This window comes from Sebastes umbrosus, chromosome 14 (genome assembly GCF_015220745.1).
Source record: "Sebastes umbrosus isolate fSebUmb1 chromosome 14, fSebUmb1.pri, whole genome shotgun sequence".
In the NCBI taxonomy this organism is placed as follows: Eukaryota; Metazoa; Chordata; class Actinopteri; order Perciformes; family Sebastidae; genus Sebastes; species Sebastes umbrosus.
In genome coordinates this window covers 3,525,589-3,543,040 of record NC_051282.1, presented here as the reverse complement: position 1 = coordinate 3,543,040, position 17,452 = coordinate 3,525,589, and the positions used below count along the sequence as shown (strand labels likewise).

At 41.9% G+C, this 17,452-nt stretch overlaps 1 protein-coding gene across 3 annotated transcripts in view; it reads right to left on the bottom strand.

Moving 5' to 3' along the window:
- sept12 (septin 12) overlaps positions 1-17,452 on the bottom strand; it is an 88,664-nt gene that overhangs the window by 17,013 nt on the left and 54,199 nt on the right. For 2 of the 3 annotated variants that reach the window (XM_037793071.1, XM_037793072.1), the window contains 2 exons: positions 3,872-4,309; positions 1,353-1,481 (listed from right to left, as the gene is read on the bottom strand). In XM_037793071.1, the coding sequence (XP_037648999.1) occupies positions 1,353-1,481; positions 3,872-4,309 (567 nt within the window). Of the gene's footprint in view, positions 1-1,352; positions 1,482-3,871; positions 4,310-14,373; positions 14,619-17,452 lie in introns of those variants that run through there. The other variant, XM_037793073.1, reaches the window with a different exon arrangement.

Genomic DNA, 17,452 nt, shown 5'->3' with positions numbered 1-17,452 from the left:
GCCTTGGGCCAAGGAAGATATGTTTTCACCGGTGTTGGTTTGTTTGTTTGTTTGTTGGTCTGTCTGTTAGCAGGATTACTCCAAAAGTTTTGCGATGGATTTGAATGAATTTTTTTGGAGGGGTGGAGTGTGGCACAATGAACAATCCATTAGATTTTGGTGGTGATCCGGATCATGATCCGTATTCAGGATTTTTTTTAAGAATTCCCGTCAGCCTGAGCATTAAGACCAAAGGCTATAACACATGCACAGTGTGACTGATGACGCGTTGATGACGCATGACCACGCCTTCTTCCTTCTTCAAGCAGAGAGATACATGTGTGGATGTGTGTGCGGGAGCTGCTGGCCGTCCAAGGTGAGACAGAAAAGAAGTGGTAGCTGACGGGATGAGAGACAACGTAGTGTAACGTTATACAGACATAACAACAAGGCTGCTGAATGAGAGAGGCATCCGCCGATACGTTACACGGAAACACACCGTGTTAATAACAAGCCGACCACCTCACGGTACCGCCAGCTGTGATCTGTTTTTAAAGTCAGGCACCTTGGCGGAGGTCTGCGCTCTCCGGGTGCCATTCTAGTTATCATATGAATTCTTGACTAATGGCCAGAAACGTGATTTGTGAGGTCAAAGTGACCTTTGACCTTTGACCACCAAAATGTTCATCCTTGAGTCCAAGTGGATGTTTGTAACAAATTTGAAGAAATTCCCTCCAGGCGTTTCTGAGATATCACTTTCACGAGAATGGAATGGATGGACGGACGGACGGACGGATGGACAACCTGAAAACAGGCGATATTATGAATCCTACTATAGCGGTGGCATGACCCGCCCCACTCTGCCTCTGATTGGCTCAGTAGTACAGATGGGATATGCACACTGTGAAATACATTTATTCTGGATTCATCTGAGAACAGATATGCAACTCCTTTCCAAACTAGAAAATGTTTTTTTTTGGAAGCCGTCACAGCCAAAGCTGTGGTTCCCGGTCAAGAGACAACAAGTGAAATGAAAAGTGATATGAAAGTAGGATGTGAGCGCTGCCTCCTATTACATCACCAGTCAAAACCTCTTCACACTGGCCTGAACAAATGTAAGCAGTTGTGGCAGAAAGAAGAAGACAGCGTGTACAGAAACTCACACACAAACACACACACACCCACACACACACACACACACACACACACACACACACACACACACACACACACACATCTATCGTCCTATAAAGCCATAAAGGAACAAACCCACTTATTGATATTGACAGACAAGGAGGTCATGTCACGCCTTCGGCAGCCTCAGGAATCATAACACATTCCCTGTGTGTGTGTGTGTGTGTGTGTGGACTCACCGTGACTGACTGAATGCAGTTTGACTGTTTTGGAGATCTTCTCCTCGTAGTTGGGCGTGCAGGACTTGCGGCTGACTTTGGACTTGAACAGAGTGTTGACCAGCGTGGACTTCCCCAAACCACTCTGACCTGCAGACACATAGAAATCAACGATGTTACCATTCTCTTAAGTGTGTGTAAGACTGGTTGTATTTAGAGTTGTTCCGATACGACACCAGTATCGGAAAAAGGCGTCTGATACAGTCTAAAATGTTGGATCGGGTATCGGAGAATTCGTGAGTACATGGACCGATCCAATATCACGTTATCATATCAGTCATCAGCTCATTTACGCTACGCATGGCTGTTTGTAAAAAATAATGGCACTCTGACACACAAATAGTTCATCTAAGTACTGAGCTACTTCCAGCTACTCACGGGAGCTGATGATGAAAGTATAATGCGTAGTATATGCGCAGTACCAATCGAGCAGGTGTTAGCGGAGAGTGTAACATTAGCCAAAGCTAGCAAAATGTCAGCAATTTTGCAATATTTTACACTGGAAAATCCCCACCAGTAAAACGTCAACGTGTACAATATGCAAGGCTTTTCATTTTTGAGGGGTGGTCAATTTCAACACCGTTAAACTGTTAGAAAAAATAATAATGATATATAGTTTTGTTTTTAACTCACTGGTATCGGATTGGTACGTAGCATCGGCCGATATGCGAGTTCAGGTATCGGAAAGGAAAAAATGGAATGGGAACATCTCTAGCTTTATTTACTTCTGCCATGTCTCGTTATGTGAAAACAACAATAAAAACGTTGGATGTTGGATTAGTGGCTGAGAAACATTACAACTCACCCAAACCCCCCAATTTGATAAAGACACAGATAAAATGGATTTCATTTCATAGTTGGCAGCGAGACTCAATACGTAGTGTTGTATGTAGTTGTTCTTAAAGCCCCTGTGTAGATACTCTTTATGTGACTGAGGGTCTTCATGTGGTATTCTTTTTAAATAATGTGTTGTGATGTTTATTCCAAGTCACATACACATATCATTTGGATGTCTGTTGTCTGTTTGTGTGTCCACATATTTTAAACTAAACAGGCATTGGCCTTCAAATAAAGCTTGTGTTTTTTGATTTTTTTATACTCACTGACTAAAACGGCATATTGTTCATTCCAAGTTTAACAGGCGTATGTTGCATGCTGTCTCTTTTCATGTTCACATATTCTAAATTCAATCTATCATTTAGATATTGGTTACGAGAACCACATAAAGAGACCTTCTCTCTAAGGCATAAAAACAAGTAGCATACATGATTAGAAATAATTATCAAGGGGAAACTTCCTGTTTTCAATCAAACGGCAGGGGATGAGCATATCATCTCTACTTGTGTGTGTGTGTGTGTGGCAGGAAAGAGCAGACAGCCCGAACGCTCAAAACCACTTCCTCCTAACAGAATCATACTTCCTCTTCCAATACGAAACGCAAACTATATTATCTCAAAGGGGAAGAGACACAGCAACCCCCATACCATCACAAACAAACAGCACACAGACTGTATTTTCTAACCTCTTGAGAATGAGACCCAGCGTCTCAATGAGATTACCTGCATAAATTAAGGTTAAATAAATAAAATAAACCCCATGTAATTGCAGATGTAGGACAGAGTGGTGCAGGGAAGACATATTTTTGTAGGCCAACCAGGTAGTTAGCAACGCCCTGGTTCCCTCCACTGGATTTTGGATTATTGCAGAAAATAAGCTCTGTGGCGAACAAACGTTTATGATACCCACACGTTTTGTTCAGCAAGATAATCTTCTTAAATGAACACCACTTTTCTGATTTTTGAAGTGTGAATGCAATCGCCAGAGGTAAAAAGCTTCCACTAGGAAAATTTGAGCATCAAACACTTCATTTCCTGCATTCTGATGAATTAGTATGAAGTAATTTTTGCCTCTTTTGCATCAATTTATGGTGTAAATGTCTTTATTTATCTAAAGGAAAACACAAAATTCAGGCAGCAGGTGACATTTCAAAATAAAAAGATATAATGGAATATAATGCAGTAAGGCTGTCCGGAATTCTGTATTAGCTTTCAAATATTTATGTCATCTCTGCTGAGTCAACACCCATATAGGTGTGATTTACTCCTCCGTCTCCTTTTGTGTCTTTTGTTTGCGGAAGTAACCTCTTTAAATGTGCATGTGGCACCTATTCACATCAAAGATACATTCATTCATTTGAATTCATTTCTAAACCCCTGGACTTTAGTAGCTCACGTGTTTCAGCAAGATTACTGCTCATGTTCAAAACATTCTGCACACACACGCAACGGACAATTGGAATTGAGGCCGTTGTTGGCACTTACTCATGTTGTTCCCTCCTATCTAGATCCTTGTACGAACTCTCAGATGTACGTCGCTTTGGACAAAAGCGTCTGCTAAATTGTAGAAATTGTAGAATTGTAGTGTAGTATGTGCACCTGTCATCAGTTTAGTGTGCTTAGTACAATTATGATGTAACTCACCAACCACCATGATGTTGAACTCAAGGCCGGCCTTCATGGTCTTGCGCCTCATCTGGTCCAGCACCGCCTCGATGCCCACGTAGCCAAACAGGTCAGTGCCTCGGATGAAGCTCATCTGCAGGCCTGGCACAGTCTGGCGCAGCTCCACCTTCACTTCTGCCTCCAGCTCCATCTCCACCTCCATCTCCACCTCCATCTCCATCTCTTTCTTCATTTCTCTATCCGCCATTCCCTTCTCCTTCCCCTTCTCCGACGTCTCTGTACAAACCTCCACAAAGTTCTCCTGTTTTTCTGTCATGGGAATCTGGGTGTTCATGCTGGCTGGTTGTCCTTGGCACTTGCCCTCATCTTCTTGCTCTTGTCCAATGATGCCCCTCGCCTTCTCCTCTCTCTCCTCCATTGGGCTGAGTGGGTCCGTCTCCAGCTCTCCAGCAGTTTCTGTGGGTAGAGAAAGAGGTGAAATTCAGACACAGTTTTCACTGTTTTGGCTTTCTGAAGGTTCATGCTAGTGTTTTTGGATTGTGGCAGCTGATACTTTGCATTCTCAACAATAATCAGTATCTTAAATTTTACAATTGAAATAGTGCTCTATTTAAAGGGACTCTATGTAAGAATCAGAAATTGCTTGTTAACAGCGACACCTTTAGCCGTTAAGTCAACGAAAGTCAGCGTCTTGTTGCTCGCGCTTGTGCTCGCTCTACATAGACATGAACGAGCATTGGTCAAAACTAGTGAGGCGACACACATCAGCTAAAACCACAATATCACTCTATATTTCAGCTGCTTGGCAATGTGGGGGGTAATGTGCTGTACAGGTGCTAATCGCTGTGGGGTGGGGTTCATACCCACAAACAATATGTGAATTATTCCCCCCTCCATCCATCCATTAAACCGCTTATCATACTGAGGGTCCCAGGGGGACTGGAGCCGATCCCAGCTGACATTAGGCGAAGGCGGGGTACACCCTGGACAGGACACTAGACTATCATAAGAATTTGCTCCCCCCCCCTCAATATTTCTAATTGACCAGACACTGACAGAAAGCTAACTTGTTCCTCTCAATATTCAGTTTTAAACTGCTAACAAATTAAAACCAAACTTTTCAGAAAAATGAACACCTGATCAGAACTACCTAAAATGACAGAGACCATCCTTGGGAAAAAAAAATATTTGACGTGCACTTAGATTTTTTAGTGTGGCCCATGTTCCATCTGCTAGCATGGAGGGGTTTATGATCCATACTGCAGCCATACATTGGCTTCACTTTTGGGGATCTGTCATGTCATGTCCTCATTCTTCATATACAGTCTATGATATAGATGTGTAACAGCTGTTGTCAGTCTGGAGGATGCTCGGAGTTTCACTCGGTCACTGGCCTTTTGGAAAGTGGGTCTGTAGTCACTAAACGGTGTCACTGTGAACTGACCAGGTGATCACTATGTTGTTGGTCAAAACACACACACCCGTGGGTGGCGATTCTGACAAATGCGTGTGCACCAGGGCACGCATTGTCTCTGGTGCATGATCCGTATAGCTCTGTGTACTGTGGGTGTTCTGTGTTTCACTGAACATCCAACATGTAGCTACTACTGGTTAATACTGAATATACAGAGAAACACTGTAATACCCTTTTCCCACCAAAATAAGTGTGTAAATACAGGTTTTTAAAGTTCCCATATTGTGCTCATTTTCAGGTTCATACTTGTATTTTGTGTTTCTACTAGAACATGTTTACATGCTGTAATGTAAAAAAAAACCCTTTATTTTCCTCATACTGTCTGCCTGAATATACCTGTATTTACTGTCCGTCTTAAACGCTCCGTTTTAGCGCATTTTGAGGGAATTGCAACAGAATTGCGTTGCTAGGCAACAGTTTGGGTCCATGTGTACTTCCTGTCAGCTGATGACATTCACATACACTGCAACCAGGAATAAACTGGGACACATTTAGAATGTTTACGTTTCAAATTGTGTCAAGGGTCTAAATATTGTATATTTGTGACATCACAAATGGACAGAAATCCTGACCACTTGTTTCAAATGCAGAGTTTCTGAATACGGGCTGTGTGTATTTCCCTGTGGATTGAGCGTTTCGATACTTTCACAGTATTTATTTGGAACTTAAGCCTGCTTTATAATAAAAAAAACATGAAAAAAACACTTTTTTATAATATGAGACCTTTAAAACACGGGAAAGCCTGCTTAAAAATAGCCGATAGACTGCTTTCCAATTGCCAGTAGACGAGTAGGTCTTTCTATTTTTAATTTTTTTCTGGTGTGTCACGTTCGATGTCACGGACTCGCTGGCCGCCACCAGAAGCAGGGTTAGTAAACAGTGAGAATGCTACGGTGGTAACTACTTTTTTTTAATATCTGTTATGTATTCTGTCTGGCTTTCAAACAGTGATTGTTGAAACAGTGGAACGACTAACAAAAGACGGTTTTGATGAGTTTTATTATGTTTCTGTCCAGTTTGAATGAATGAAGTGTGTTTTCGATGATCAGCGAGGTAAAATGACCGTTGTCTGACTGGAGTCTGGTGGCTTCGAAGAGAGCCAATAAATTGTATGTTTTGTATGTTAATGAATTATATTAATAGTCCAAACGCTTCAACGCACGTCACATAGCAACGAGCCAGGTACCAAAACAACTGTGCATATCTGGCAACCTCTGCTATAGCCAGAGAGCTTGTCAAGAAATACACCGCAACTTGTCATTTTTTACAGTTCCTATTTGCGTACAGATGAGACAACAAGATATAACATGTGATTGATTAGATGGAAGTAGAAGTTTCCATTAAAACATTGAACAAAAAAGTGTGTTCAGCGGTAGTAGAACACTTGGCTGTCTGAAAGGATGGTAAGAAAAACACATGGGGTAAAACAATCACACACATGCTCATCCACTGGTGACAAGGAACTATATAATATATGGTTCTCCAAGGCTAACGCAAGCAAACTTCAAACTTCACACACACACACACACACACGCACACACACACACACACACACACACACACACACACACACACACACACACACACACACACACAAACACAAACACAAACACACATACACTCGTTGTAGGACTTGACCTATATGTAACTGAAGTATATCCTTCTCTTATCTGTGTGTGTGTGTGTGTGTGTGTGTGTGTGTCTGGTCTGTGCTGTAAGAGGATTGGATGGCACTGACAATCCCCCTGAGAACTCATAGCTGTGTGTGTTTGTGTGTCTTTGTGTGCGTGCGTGTGTCTGTGTGTGTGTGTGTGTGCTTGTATGGACTTACAGATTCTCTCAAATTAAATTACGACACAGACGTCTGAAACCAGCATGACCAAATCATGTTTGTGTGTGTTCCTGCATGACTCGACGTGCTGTACCATCTTACTGGGCCTTACTGTCACAGCGCACACACACACTCACACACACACACACTCACACACACACACACGGGCTGTTGGTTAGTGTTAGTCCACATAATTTAATCAGCTATAAATATCCAACTGTACAACCATTGGAACAGAACTAATCCCCATGAGTCAGGACAGAGAAGAGCAGAGTTCAATCAAATTACACTCTACTAAAGCAGGAAGTGTTTTACTATTCAAATGAATATGAATAAAGCACAGATGGAAATGTATTGTTGAATAAATAATGAGGTTTTAACGAATCTTGTAACGTGTTTTGGCTGGACCGCAGAGGGCCAGCCCTACAAAAGCAGAGTTTCCTCATTGACCATTGTGATTTTAAAATGAATAGGCGGAGAACAGTCCTTTATGCAAATCAGCAGGTTCAGCGTGACTCGTCCAGCTAACGAAAATTGGACCCAAGCTGTCAAACTAGGCGATCTAGTTCTAAAATGAAACGAGAGTCAGCAATGGCGTAGCCTATTTCTAGCTTAAAATGTTTTCAGACATAGATTTTGTTGGATTGTTTAGATGGAATAACAGAAAGTTAATCAGGCCGCCATGTTGTTTCCAGTTTGCAACGGCTAGCAGAGAACCAGGGACCAATCAGGTGCTTTCCATGATCGGGTACGCCACTGCTTGAACAACCAGTTGAGTCAAAGAACGTTTATTGCCAAGAAGTGAAAGTCAATTGTTCGTTCCATTGCAACATCAGCGCCCAGCAGCAAAGCTACGCTTCCGCCATTTTGGACTGAAAGCGACCACCGGACGTCCGTTAAACGTCCGCCTAAAAAGTGCCGTACAAATTTTAAACAAAATTATTTCTATTCTATCATCATATTCTACCAAAATGGCTGAACAATAAAATATTATAAATACAATAAGCGTTTACAGTCCAAAAAACACCAGAGTTTCGTCCCTTTGCTTCTATACTCTTTGGTTGAGTGGAGCAGCACGTCCCCTAGTGTCCTCGCTGGGACCTGATGGTCATGTGCCGCTAGATTTAACAATATAGACATGACCACTGACTATTAGTGTAACCATTTAGCCACAAATTCAGAGACTGACCATACACGGTCCAGCCATATACTCTGTTTGGACCGAGTCTTGCTACCAGGCAGAGAGAGTCTAACAAAATTATACGGTTGGTTGCATTATGGGAAATGTAGGATGTGTTTTTGGAGCTTCACCGCCAGGGATTAAATCATATTAATATCAGCCTCTACTACATATATTCTGACCATTTTTATCTCCGCCAAGAAGGTTATGTTTCCGTTTTGTTGGGTTTATTGGTCTGTTTGTCAGCAGGAATACAGGAAAACTACCGGCCCGATTTTCGTGAAACTTGGTGGGAGGGTGTAGCACGGGCCAAGGAAGAACCTATTAAACTATGGAGCGGATACACATTATTTTTCCCTTGTGGAAATGGCCTTGGTGGAGGTCTACGTTCTCTGAGTGCCCTTCTAGTTTGATGAATGTGCCTCTTGTGAGTCCCCTTTACATGGACCTGTACCACACACTCTGAGGCAAAATGGGAGAAACACTGACATTAAGTTCATCGGCTGAATACCTTGATGAATTCTAATACACATATTTGTCACCAGTTATAACACTTCATTTTACAGGTCCGCAAATTTCCCGGTAATTAGGTGATAATTAGCAAATAATCCATTTGAAATGTCTTTGGAATTGCTGCCAAATTACCCCAATATTTACCTCAAAATTTATCGAAAATGACTTTACTATAAACATGATTTAATAATGATATGCTAAAATAGCATTTAATAGTTAAAATAGGGCCCTTAGGCTTGAGAAGCGGCTGTGCATTGCTCTTCATCGGCCACCATTGTGTGACTTATTGTCTAGATGTAATCTGGTAGCTAATGTCATGATTCAGGGAGATTTTTTAAGAAAATTCAGAGAAGTTATTTCCCATTTATTATCTATTTATCAGTAGACATGGAAATAAAGCATATCAATTCACTTTGTATTATTTTCCTGGAAATGTATCAAATAAATTACCAGCTATAGCGGAATATAATTATTAAATAATGTTTATAATAATAATAGTAATTTTCGATAAATTTTGAGGTAAATTTCCAATAGGTTACTTGCTAATTATCACCATGAAATTTGCGGACCTGTAAAATGAAGTGTTACCGTAATTTGTTGCAGTTTATCCTGTAATTATTTAAAATGCACACAGAGAAAAAACACAGTAGTTGCAGTAGTATTCTAAACAAATTCTGTTTATCTAATATAAATAGGCCGTTTTGAATATTATAAATATCCAGTTATAGTTCTGTTTTACTCCTCTCCTCATTCATTTGTGTCTCTCTGAGTGATGTACTTCTCCTAAAATGTATATCATTGTACACTAAATGCCATGAAAAAAAATCACACCATGAAAGGATGTGGTACGATATTTTGGCTAATTTGTTGGTAATTGATCATCATGTGGCTCAATATGTGACTGTAAAGACGTGGAGACACACAGAGACATGTAGAAGACAAAGTAACCCATGGAGATTGTGCTGACTGGAGACTGCATGTGAAAAGCAAACAGTTTGTCCGACCACAGAGGAAGAGACCGTTAGAACACCAGGCAGCGTTTGCTCAGGGCAGCCAAAACATTAATGAATTGCAAGAAAAGACAGAAGGAGGCTTTTTCAGTTTTTTTCCACATCTTTAAATACACACATAGCAGTGATGTGTTAGCACAGTACTGCAGGCTTTATCACAAACACGTAGAAGTTTGTAATGTCGTGGGTAATGTCAAGGACCAAGGAGAGACTAAGTGAGAATACACACCACCTTACCTCCTCCTGCTCTGACGAGTACCGATTTCACTTTTATATCATCTAGTTTGCAATACTAGGGGAATTAAAAAGAAGTCAAGGTGAATATTATTGAAATGTATGTATGTATGTAAGTATGTTATTGTATATTTGTTAAGTCTCTATAGCGATATTATAGGAATAACATACAGGGCCTTAAATAATAAAGTCAACTAGTGCTCAAGCTTTTTTTTAATGTTTCAGTACTTTTTGATATGGCTTTTGTTTTTGTTTTTCATGCTGAACACTATATGTGTTGAGAAGAGGAGAGTATGACTTACAACACAGAACCACAGCTGGAATTGAACCGGAGACATTGCGGTTATGTTGTTACACCCCCACTCAATAATATAACAAGCGCTGTCCTCTTCCTTTGGGCCGTAAATGGAGCCTTCATTTTCCCGGGAGATCGCGACCCGGTGGTGCACAGAACTGCAGAGTGAAAGTGAGGCTTATAGGGGAACCGATCTAAATGCTTATGGTGTCATTATTCTGTGGCCATTACATTGTGCAATCAACATTGGCTTTATAATGAGGAGTTAAAGCAAAAAACTTGTCTGCTGGCACTTTAATTAGCTCCACCTTTTCAGTCTGGTTACAGCCGGCTACCACCACCTGTCTCTCTGCCAGCACATAGCACCATGGAAGTAGAAGGCTAAGGCCTCGTCCACACTGGGAACGTCAGGAGCGCGTGGCGGCTGCGTTACCTGTTGTTTTTTATTTCGGTGTCCTTGTTAACAGGTTAGAGCAGCCAGAAAGTCTGCGTGTCTCGGCTCGGCTGCGTGTCAGCTGCGTCTCTTCTAGACGTTCCGCGACACGCAGGATCACTGTGCTCATGTGAATAGACGGGCAGACGCCTTGCAGTATGGAAACGGCTTCTGCACGACTGTATCCTGTCTGTAATTTCGTAAAATATATTTTTTCTATATAGGCTACATATCTACAGACTAAGGAGTGCGCGGGGAGTGCATTATTATCCTACTGTCTGTGTTTTTGTTCCAGTGCTCTGCTCTCTCTCTCTCGTCCCCAGCTCTCTGAAGCTCTGCACGCTGCTGTTGCCTGGCAAAAGCAGCGGTTTCTGCAGCACGGAAGTCCGTGGAGACTGCCGGTATAACAAGGCAAAAGTGAGAATTGCTCACATACCCCCGCTCACTGCTTGACCCCTGCTAATGTAGGGCCAACGGTTTCGAATTTTGGGCAGCCCGTATTCAGAAATTGTGGTTTTGAAACAAGCCGTTAGGATTTCTGTCCATTTTTGGGTTCAAATTTTGGGCACCCTGGACTTCTAACCCTCAAAAAGGCACAACTAGACTACAGTGTTAAACATCATACCCAACTTGAAGTTCTTAAGTTAAATAGTTTTCGAGTTCTGCTCTGGAAACGAAAGTGTGACATGCGAACGGACGGATGGACGGACAGAAGGACGGACACGCAGAGTGCTATATACCCACGACTACATTGTCGCGGGGGGTATAATAACCTTATATTTTGATATTAATGAAATGTACTTGAATTCACGAATACGTAGGATATTACTACTGACATTCCTGTAATGTCACAACGTCTGCTGTATCAGCCGTGTGTTTATTTGCATATAGAGCGGGGAAGTGAGATCAGACCTCAAGTGGAGCTGCTCAACCATCCGACAAGCACTTCCGATGAAGAACACTGCACCTTAAGTCTTATTCTGTTTCTTTTAACATTTGCAGTTCTAATGATCCAATTTCCCCGAAGGTGTCAACAACATTGATTGTGAATTAGAAGGTTTTTTTTCACTGATCCACACAGAACTACACTTCAAATCAGCATACTACATCCCATAACACAGGGGACACATGTTGTAACCTGACAACATAACATGTTTTAACCTGTAGCTCTCAATGTTTCCCCAACGTCATCATGACAAAGATCAGATGATGACAAAGAAGCAGTTCACCTCCAGGACCAAGCAGCAGCAGCGGCCTCGCCCACTCTGTCCTTTAGAGGTGTTAATGCTCTCATGAATAGGGGGGAGGCCGTCAGCCATCACATGTTGAAACATTTGGGCTGATAAAGGGATTGTCCTCTCGAAAACACCAAATGGTGTAAAGGCACAGTGTCATCTATCATCACACCACACTGGGATGAGATCAGCAGGGTGATTGTGATTAATACCTTGACTACTGATTTGATGGTATACCAGATTTAAATTGACCAACACTACCCTCTGACTCTGATAGAGAATCCATCCCTATTTAAAAATCAAGATTTAATGCCATTGCTGGAAAAAGAGTGAGAGTGTGAACGTGGCAGATGATGATGGCTGATTACATCCTGTCATTCTGCTCCTGTCTGAATGTGGCTTCGGTCAGACTCCCTCCAATGACGTGCCCAAGCCAAACTCACTCAGGTCTTGCCAATGACAGACCATGACAGCTTAGGTGTCTTTACTATAAGAGCCCAAACCTTTTTAATCACATTCCGCTTAAAATGTATATTTGAAACTAATAATTTTGTACAACGTGTCGCTCAACAAGTCTAGAGATGGGTGAGATGCGATGGACTGTACAAGTTTTCATTCAGGTTTTTTTTTTCTTGTACACAAGAAAAGTGACAGGAGTAGGTGTGCTGTGAATGAACGATCCGGTTGTCGCTCGCATTGCGTCAAGAGGACATTTGCATAAAGATGAGCTTCTCTCAACTTTACGCCGTAGTGAGCTGTAGCTGAGCGAGCGGCGCTGTCCCAGCCAGCGTTCATTCCGTTAATGAAAACTATGAGTAAGATGAGACGACGACGAGACGGCACCGACTTCATTAAACACTAACGACGATATCAACATGAAATACTGTTGATGAAAAAAGACGAGACTAAAATGTAGTTTAAAAAATAAAAACTTTATGAAAATCTCTCTTTATTGTCGTCACTTTTCACCTTCTCTTCCCATCTGTCTGTCTCAAACACACACACACACACACACACATTGCATGTTGGCTCTCATAACGGGCCGGTGGGTGTGACCGACCGACTGACCGTTGCATCACTAATGACCACAATCAGGATTTTCATCAGATAATTAAAAGATAAAATGTGAAATAAATTTGACTACAACATCAAAGTGATCAACAATCATCTTAATGATCAAAAGAAGAATATTGACTGATTATTTGTGTTATAAAACACACAAGAGGCACACAATCATTGCCTCCCATATAAGGGTTGCATGCAGTGTTGACAACATGCGAGTCACAGAAATACAGTGTACAGTGACGTCTCTCTTAAAGGACGTGGATTTGGTGAACAACCTGATTTCTGTTTCTTCATATTTTATCAATTTTAATATTAGTTTGTGGTCTATATTGGTCTAATGTATTCATGTATAGAAAGAGTTACAGTTACAGAGTTATAGTTAAGAGAGTTTTTTTTTCATTTATAATGATATTTTACTCAACAAAGGAAATTAATTGCTGATATCTGTGAAAGGCAGTGGTCAAACTGAAAGTCATTGCACCTAGAATGTTGTGCTGTTGGCCGTAACAGAAAATGAATCTGCAAATAATTTGAAAATCAATGAATCAAGTCATTTTTTCATTGTGAGTTGATGATGTTTCTCCTGATCTTACAATTAGTAAACTGAATATTGAGATGTCATCACTTCAGATTCTAGGTAAATGTAATGGTCATTTTCACAGTTTCTGATGTTTTATAACCCACATTATTATTACTTGATTAATAAAGAAACAAATCTGCAAAATGAAACTAATTGTTAGTTACACCCTTACTTAATATATGGGGGAAGTACATATGGGGAAATGAAGTGAGAGTCTGGAAATAACAGCAGTTCTGCTTGATAGACAGTATTGATAAATAAATGAATACAAAAAAAAAGTTAGTATACAGTTTTGTGACATATGGAACAAAGAGTGGTACATGGAAAAGTGAGTGAAATGGAAATGTGCTTGGTATTCATGCAGACACTACAGCATTCAGTTTTTGTTTTAAAACCTAACCACCTTGTCAACGAAGCAGGAGTTGCAGCCCTTTGTGAGTCTTGCGAGCCACAGTGCTCTTCGGTTTGAAGCAACCTCGCTGCTGTTTAGGATCCGATTGATTCAACAGTTAGTTAGTTAGTAGCCGGCCGAGGCCTAACAACGCTCCCACCCCCATCCTGACCGCCAAAGTGCACCAGTCCCGTCAGCTTTCATTGTTACCCAGGAGACTGAGCGTACCCCACCGATATCCATGGGGGGATGAGACACACACACACACAAAAATCCTACCTTCTCTCATTCACAAAAGCCAGTTGTATGACTCCCTGGTTGGCAGTGGAGGGATGGAAGAACTGCCTCTGCTTTCTAAACTCCTCTTTCTGCAAAGATTGTCCACCGCAGCCGTGATGGTCCTGCACTCTCTCTGTCAATATCTCTTTCCCTCTCTCTTACCGCCTCTCTCTGGTTCTACCCTGATGCCAGGAGCAGTGTGGGGAGTGGAGAAAGAGTGAGGGACAAGGACAGAGCGAGAGAGAGAGAGAGGGAGAGAGGGGGCTGTTGGTGGCTAAAAGCAGCTCCAGGATCCATTCACATGCAAATGGCCCAAGAAGCTTCCACTAATCCCTGAGAGGAGAAGGACTACGCCTCCCCACTCCTCCCCCCCCCCCCCCCCCCCCCCCTCCCCGTCACAATCATTTATCCAGCCATGGCTGAGCGGGTCAGTTAGTGTGGGATGGAGGTGCAGGGTACAGTTCCAAGTGGCTCTGTAACTGACCTATAAAGGCCCAGACACACCAAAGCAACATCAAAGAACTCGCGGCCTTGCATCGCCTCGCATCGCCTCGCATCGCCTCACATCGCGTCGCCTCGTCTCGCATCGCGTCGCCTCACGTCGCCTGTGTCTTGGCCAAAAAGAAGACTACATCCACTGGCCAACTACCACGTACGTTCTGCGCCTGTGGAGAGGAAATATCTCTCCACACCAGCAGGCGGCGGTAGTATGTATTCGTCATTCAAAAAGGGGACACCGGAAGACAGAGGACGGCGGATATACAGGCTGTTGTTACGATACGTACATGAAACAAAGCGGCGTCTGCCGACCATTTTCACACAGCTCTCCATCACCACTTAGCTTCATTCCAGATGGATGAAAACTGAGAAGAGCCTTCTGTATGTGTGTGTCCTCTTGACTTTACTCGTTGGCTTGCTTTTCCTCACTTCCGTTGCTCTTCTCGTGCACTGATTCGTTTAAGCTGAACAGCCAATCAGAGTGATTTCTCTCACAGACTGCGATTCAACATGTCGAATCGGCCGCGAAACATCCGACACGGTCAGACTAGAGCCGGCAGTTAACGGGACACACCGCAAAAACCAGGCCAACAAGACGCTGAGCGAAGGCCCGAAATTGGCCGACAGATGACTGTCAGCTTGGTGTGTCAGGGCCTTAAAGGTTCCATATCGTGCTCATTTTCAGGTTCATGTTTGTATTTTGGGTTTCTACTAGAAGATGTTTACATGCTGAAATGTTCAAAAATCACATTATTTTTCTCATACTGTCTGTCTGAATATACCTGTATTCACGCTCTGCCTGAAACGCTCTGTCTTAGCGCATTTCAACGGAATGGCAACGGAATTACGTTGCTAAGAAACAGCTTTGGTCCATGTTTACATCCTGTCAGCTGGTGTCATTCACATACTGTACACTGCAACAGGAAATAAACCGGGATACATTTAGTATGTTTACGTTTAAAACTGTGAAACGGTCTAAATATTGTAGATTTGTGACATCACAAATGGACAGAAATCCTGACGGCTTGTTTCAAACGCACAGTTTCTGAATACAGGCTGTGTGTATTTCTGCATGGATTGAGTGTTTTGATACTTTCACAGTATTTATACAGCACTTAAACCTGCTTCATAATATAAAATACATGAAAGTCTCACTTTTTACAATATGGGACCTTTAAAATCAATTAGTAGAATTCCACTGTGATTACATAAAGGGGCATCATTCGTCTGCTTCCCACAAGTTCGTTCCGCCTACCTCCTGCTTGTACCACTTTCTTCTCTCTCTCTTTATCTCCACCTTTTCAAAGTTCCATTTTTGACCATCCAACATTTTGGGTTTTGGTTCAGGCACTACAATATCTCTAAACAGTGCCCTCATACCATCCAGATGTTGATACTAATACCGATAACATCTGGTATTTACTGAGCACTCACAGCTCCAGGGTTTTGCCTATAGGTGGTCTGGTTTCTGTAGGGTCTTTAAGCTTTTCCTGCGTTCCACCTCCTGTTTTAGGATTTCTTCTTTTGAACATTTCTCTCGTTGCGTCTTTATATGTTATCCATTATGTTATCATAATGGTGGGAGTTTTTTTTCTCCATATTAACTGCCAAAAAGGCGTCACACAATGTCTGGTGGCAAATTAAAAAAATATCATAGCCATCACGAACCAACGTAAGGCACAATAATATATTTTTGGAACAATATCTTCTATCTTTTTTAAACCCAAAATATTGACAGTCTGACCATCCACTGCTGGAGGCGAACAGAGGCGAACCAACCTCGTTACATATGCGATGGCATCTCTCCAACATGGCAGCTCGCTAGCTAGATCGCTTGGTAGAAGTTACAAAAATAAATTGGTCATATTAAATATTAAATCTGATTTTATGCAAGGTGGTTTTTCTAATACATTTGGCTACTGCAAGTGCCGCCACAAGTTTCATGTCCTCTTTAAAGGATTCTAAATAGAACGTAAAGCAAATATTAATCTTAGTTGCAACAGAAATGTTCTACACACTAATTATACAAAAATGATCTCCCTGTTCAGTCAACAGAGTTTTCAGCCTGCTGCCTTATGATACACGTTAAGCCAAATTTATACTCTCCACGTCTGCAAGTGCGGGATCGACTGTGACTGCGTGGTTTGCATGTGTGCAACGTGTCCTCCAAGCAGACAGACAGTATAACAGAACTACCACACGTCCATGGGGTCCGCAGCTGTCCATGTATGCGTCCGTTTCGGAGTATATCTGAAGATTTTCTCGGGTGAAAGTAGGTTTAATAAAGTAAACTTTGTTCGTAGCTCCTGCTCGCTGGCATATGTTGTCCTTAAGCACAAATTAAACCTTGAATCAAGCATCGATGCTCTTGTAAGTTTCATAAATATGTCACTGTTTATGCAGCATGCATAAGAAAATGGAAATTGTCTATCAGAGAATATGCATATAACACCTGCAGCTGGCAAATGCCCCCTGGGATTAAAACAGAACATCAGGAAATGGGGTATTTTAGCCAAAAGACATTAATATGATATCATAGGTGTAGCCAAATATCCTTTACTTTGACACTTCCTCTATCACA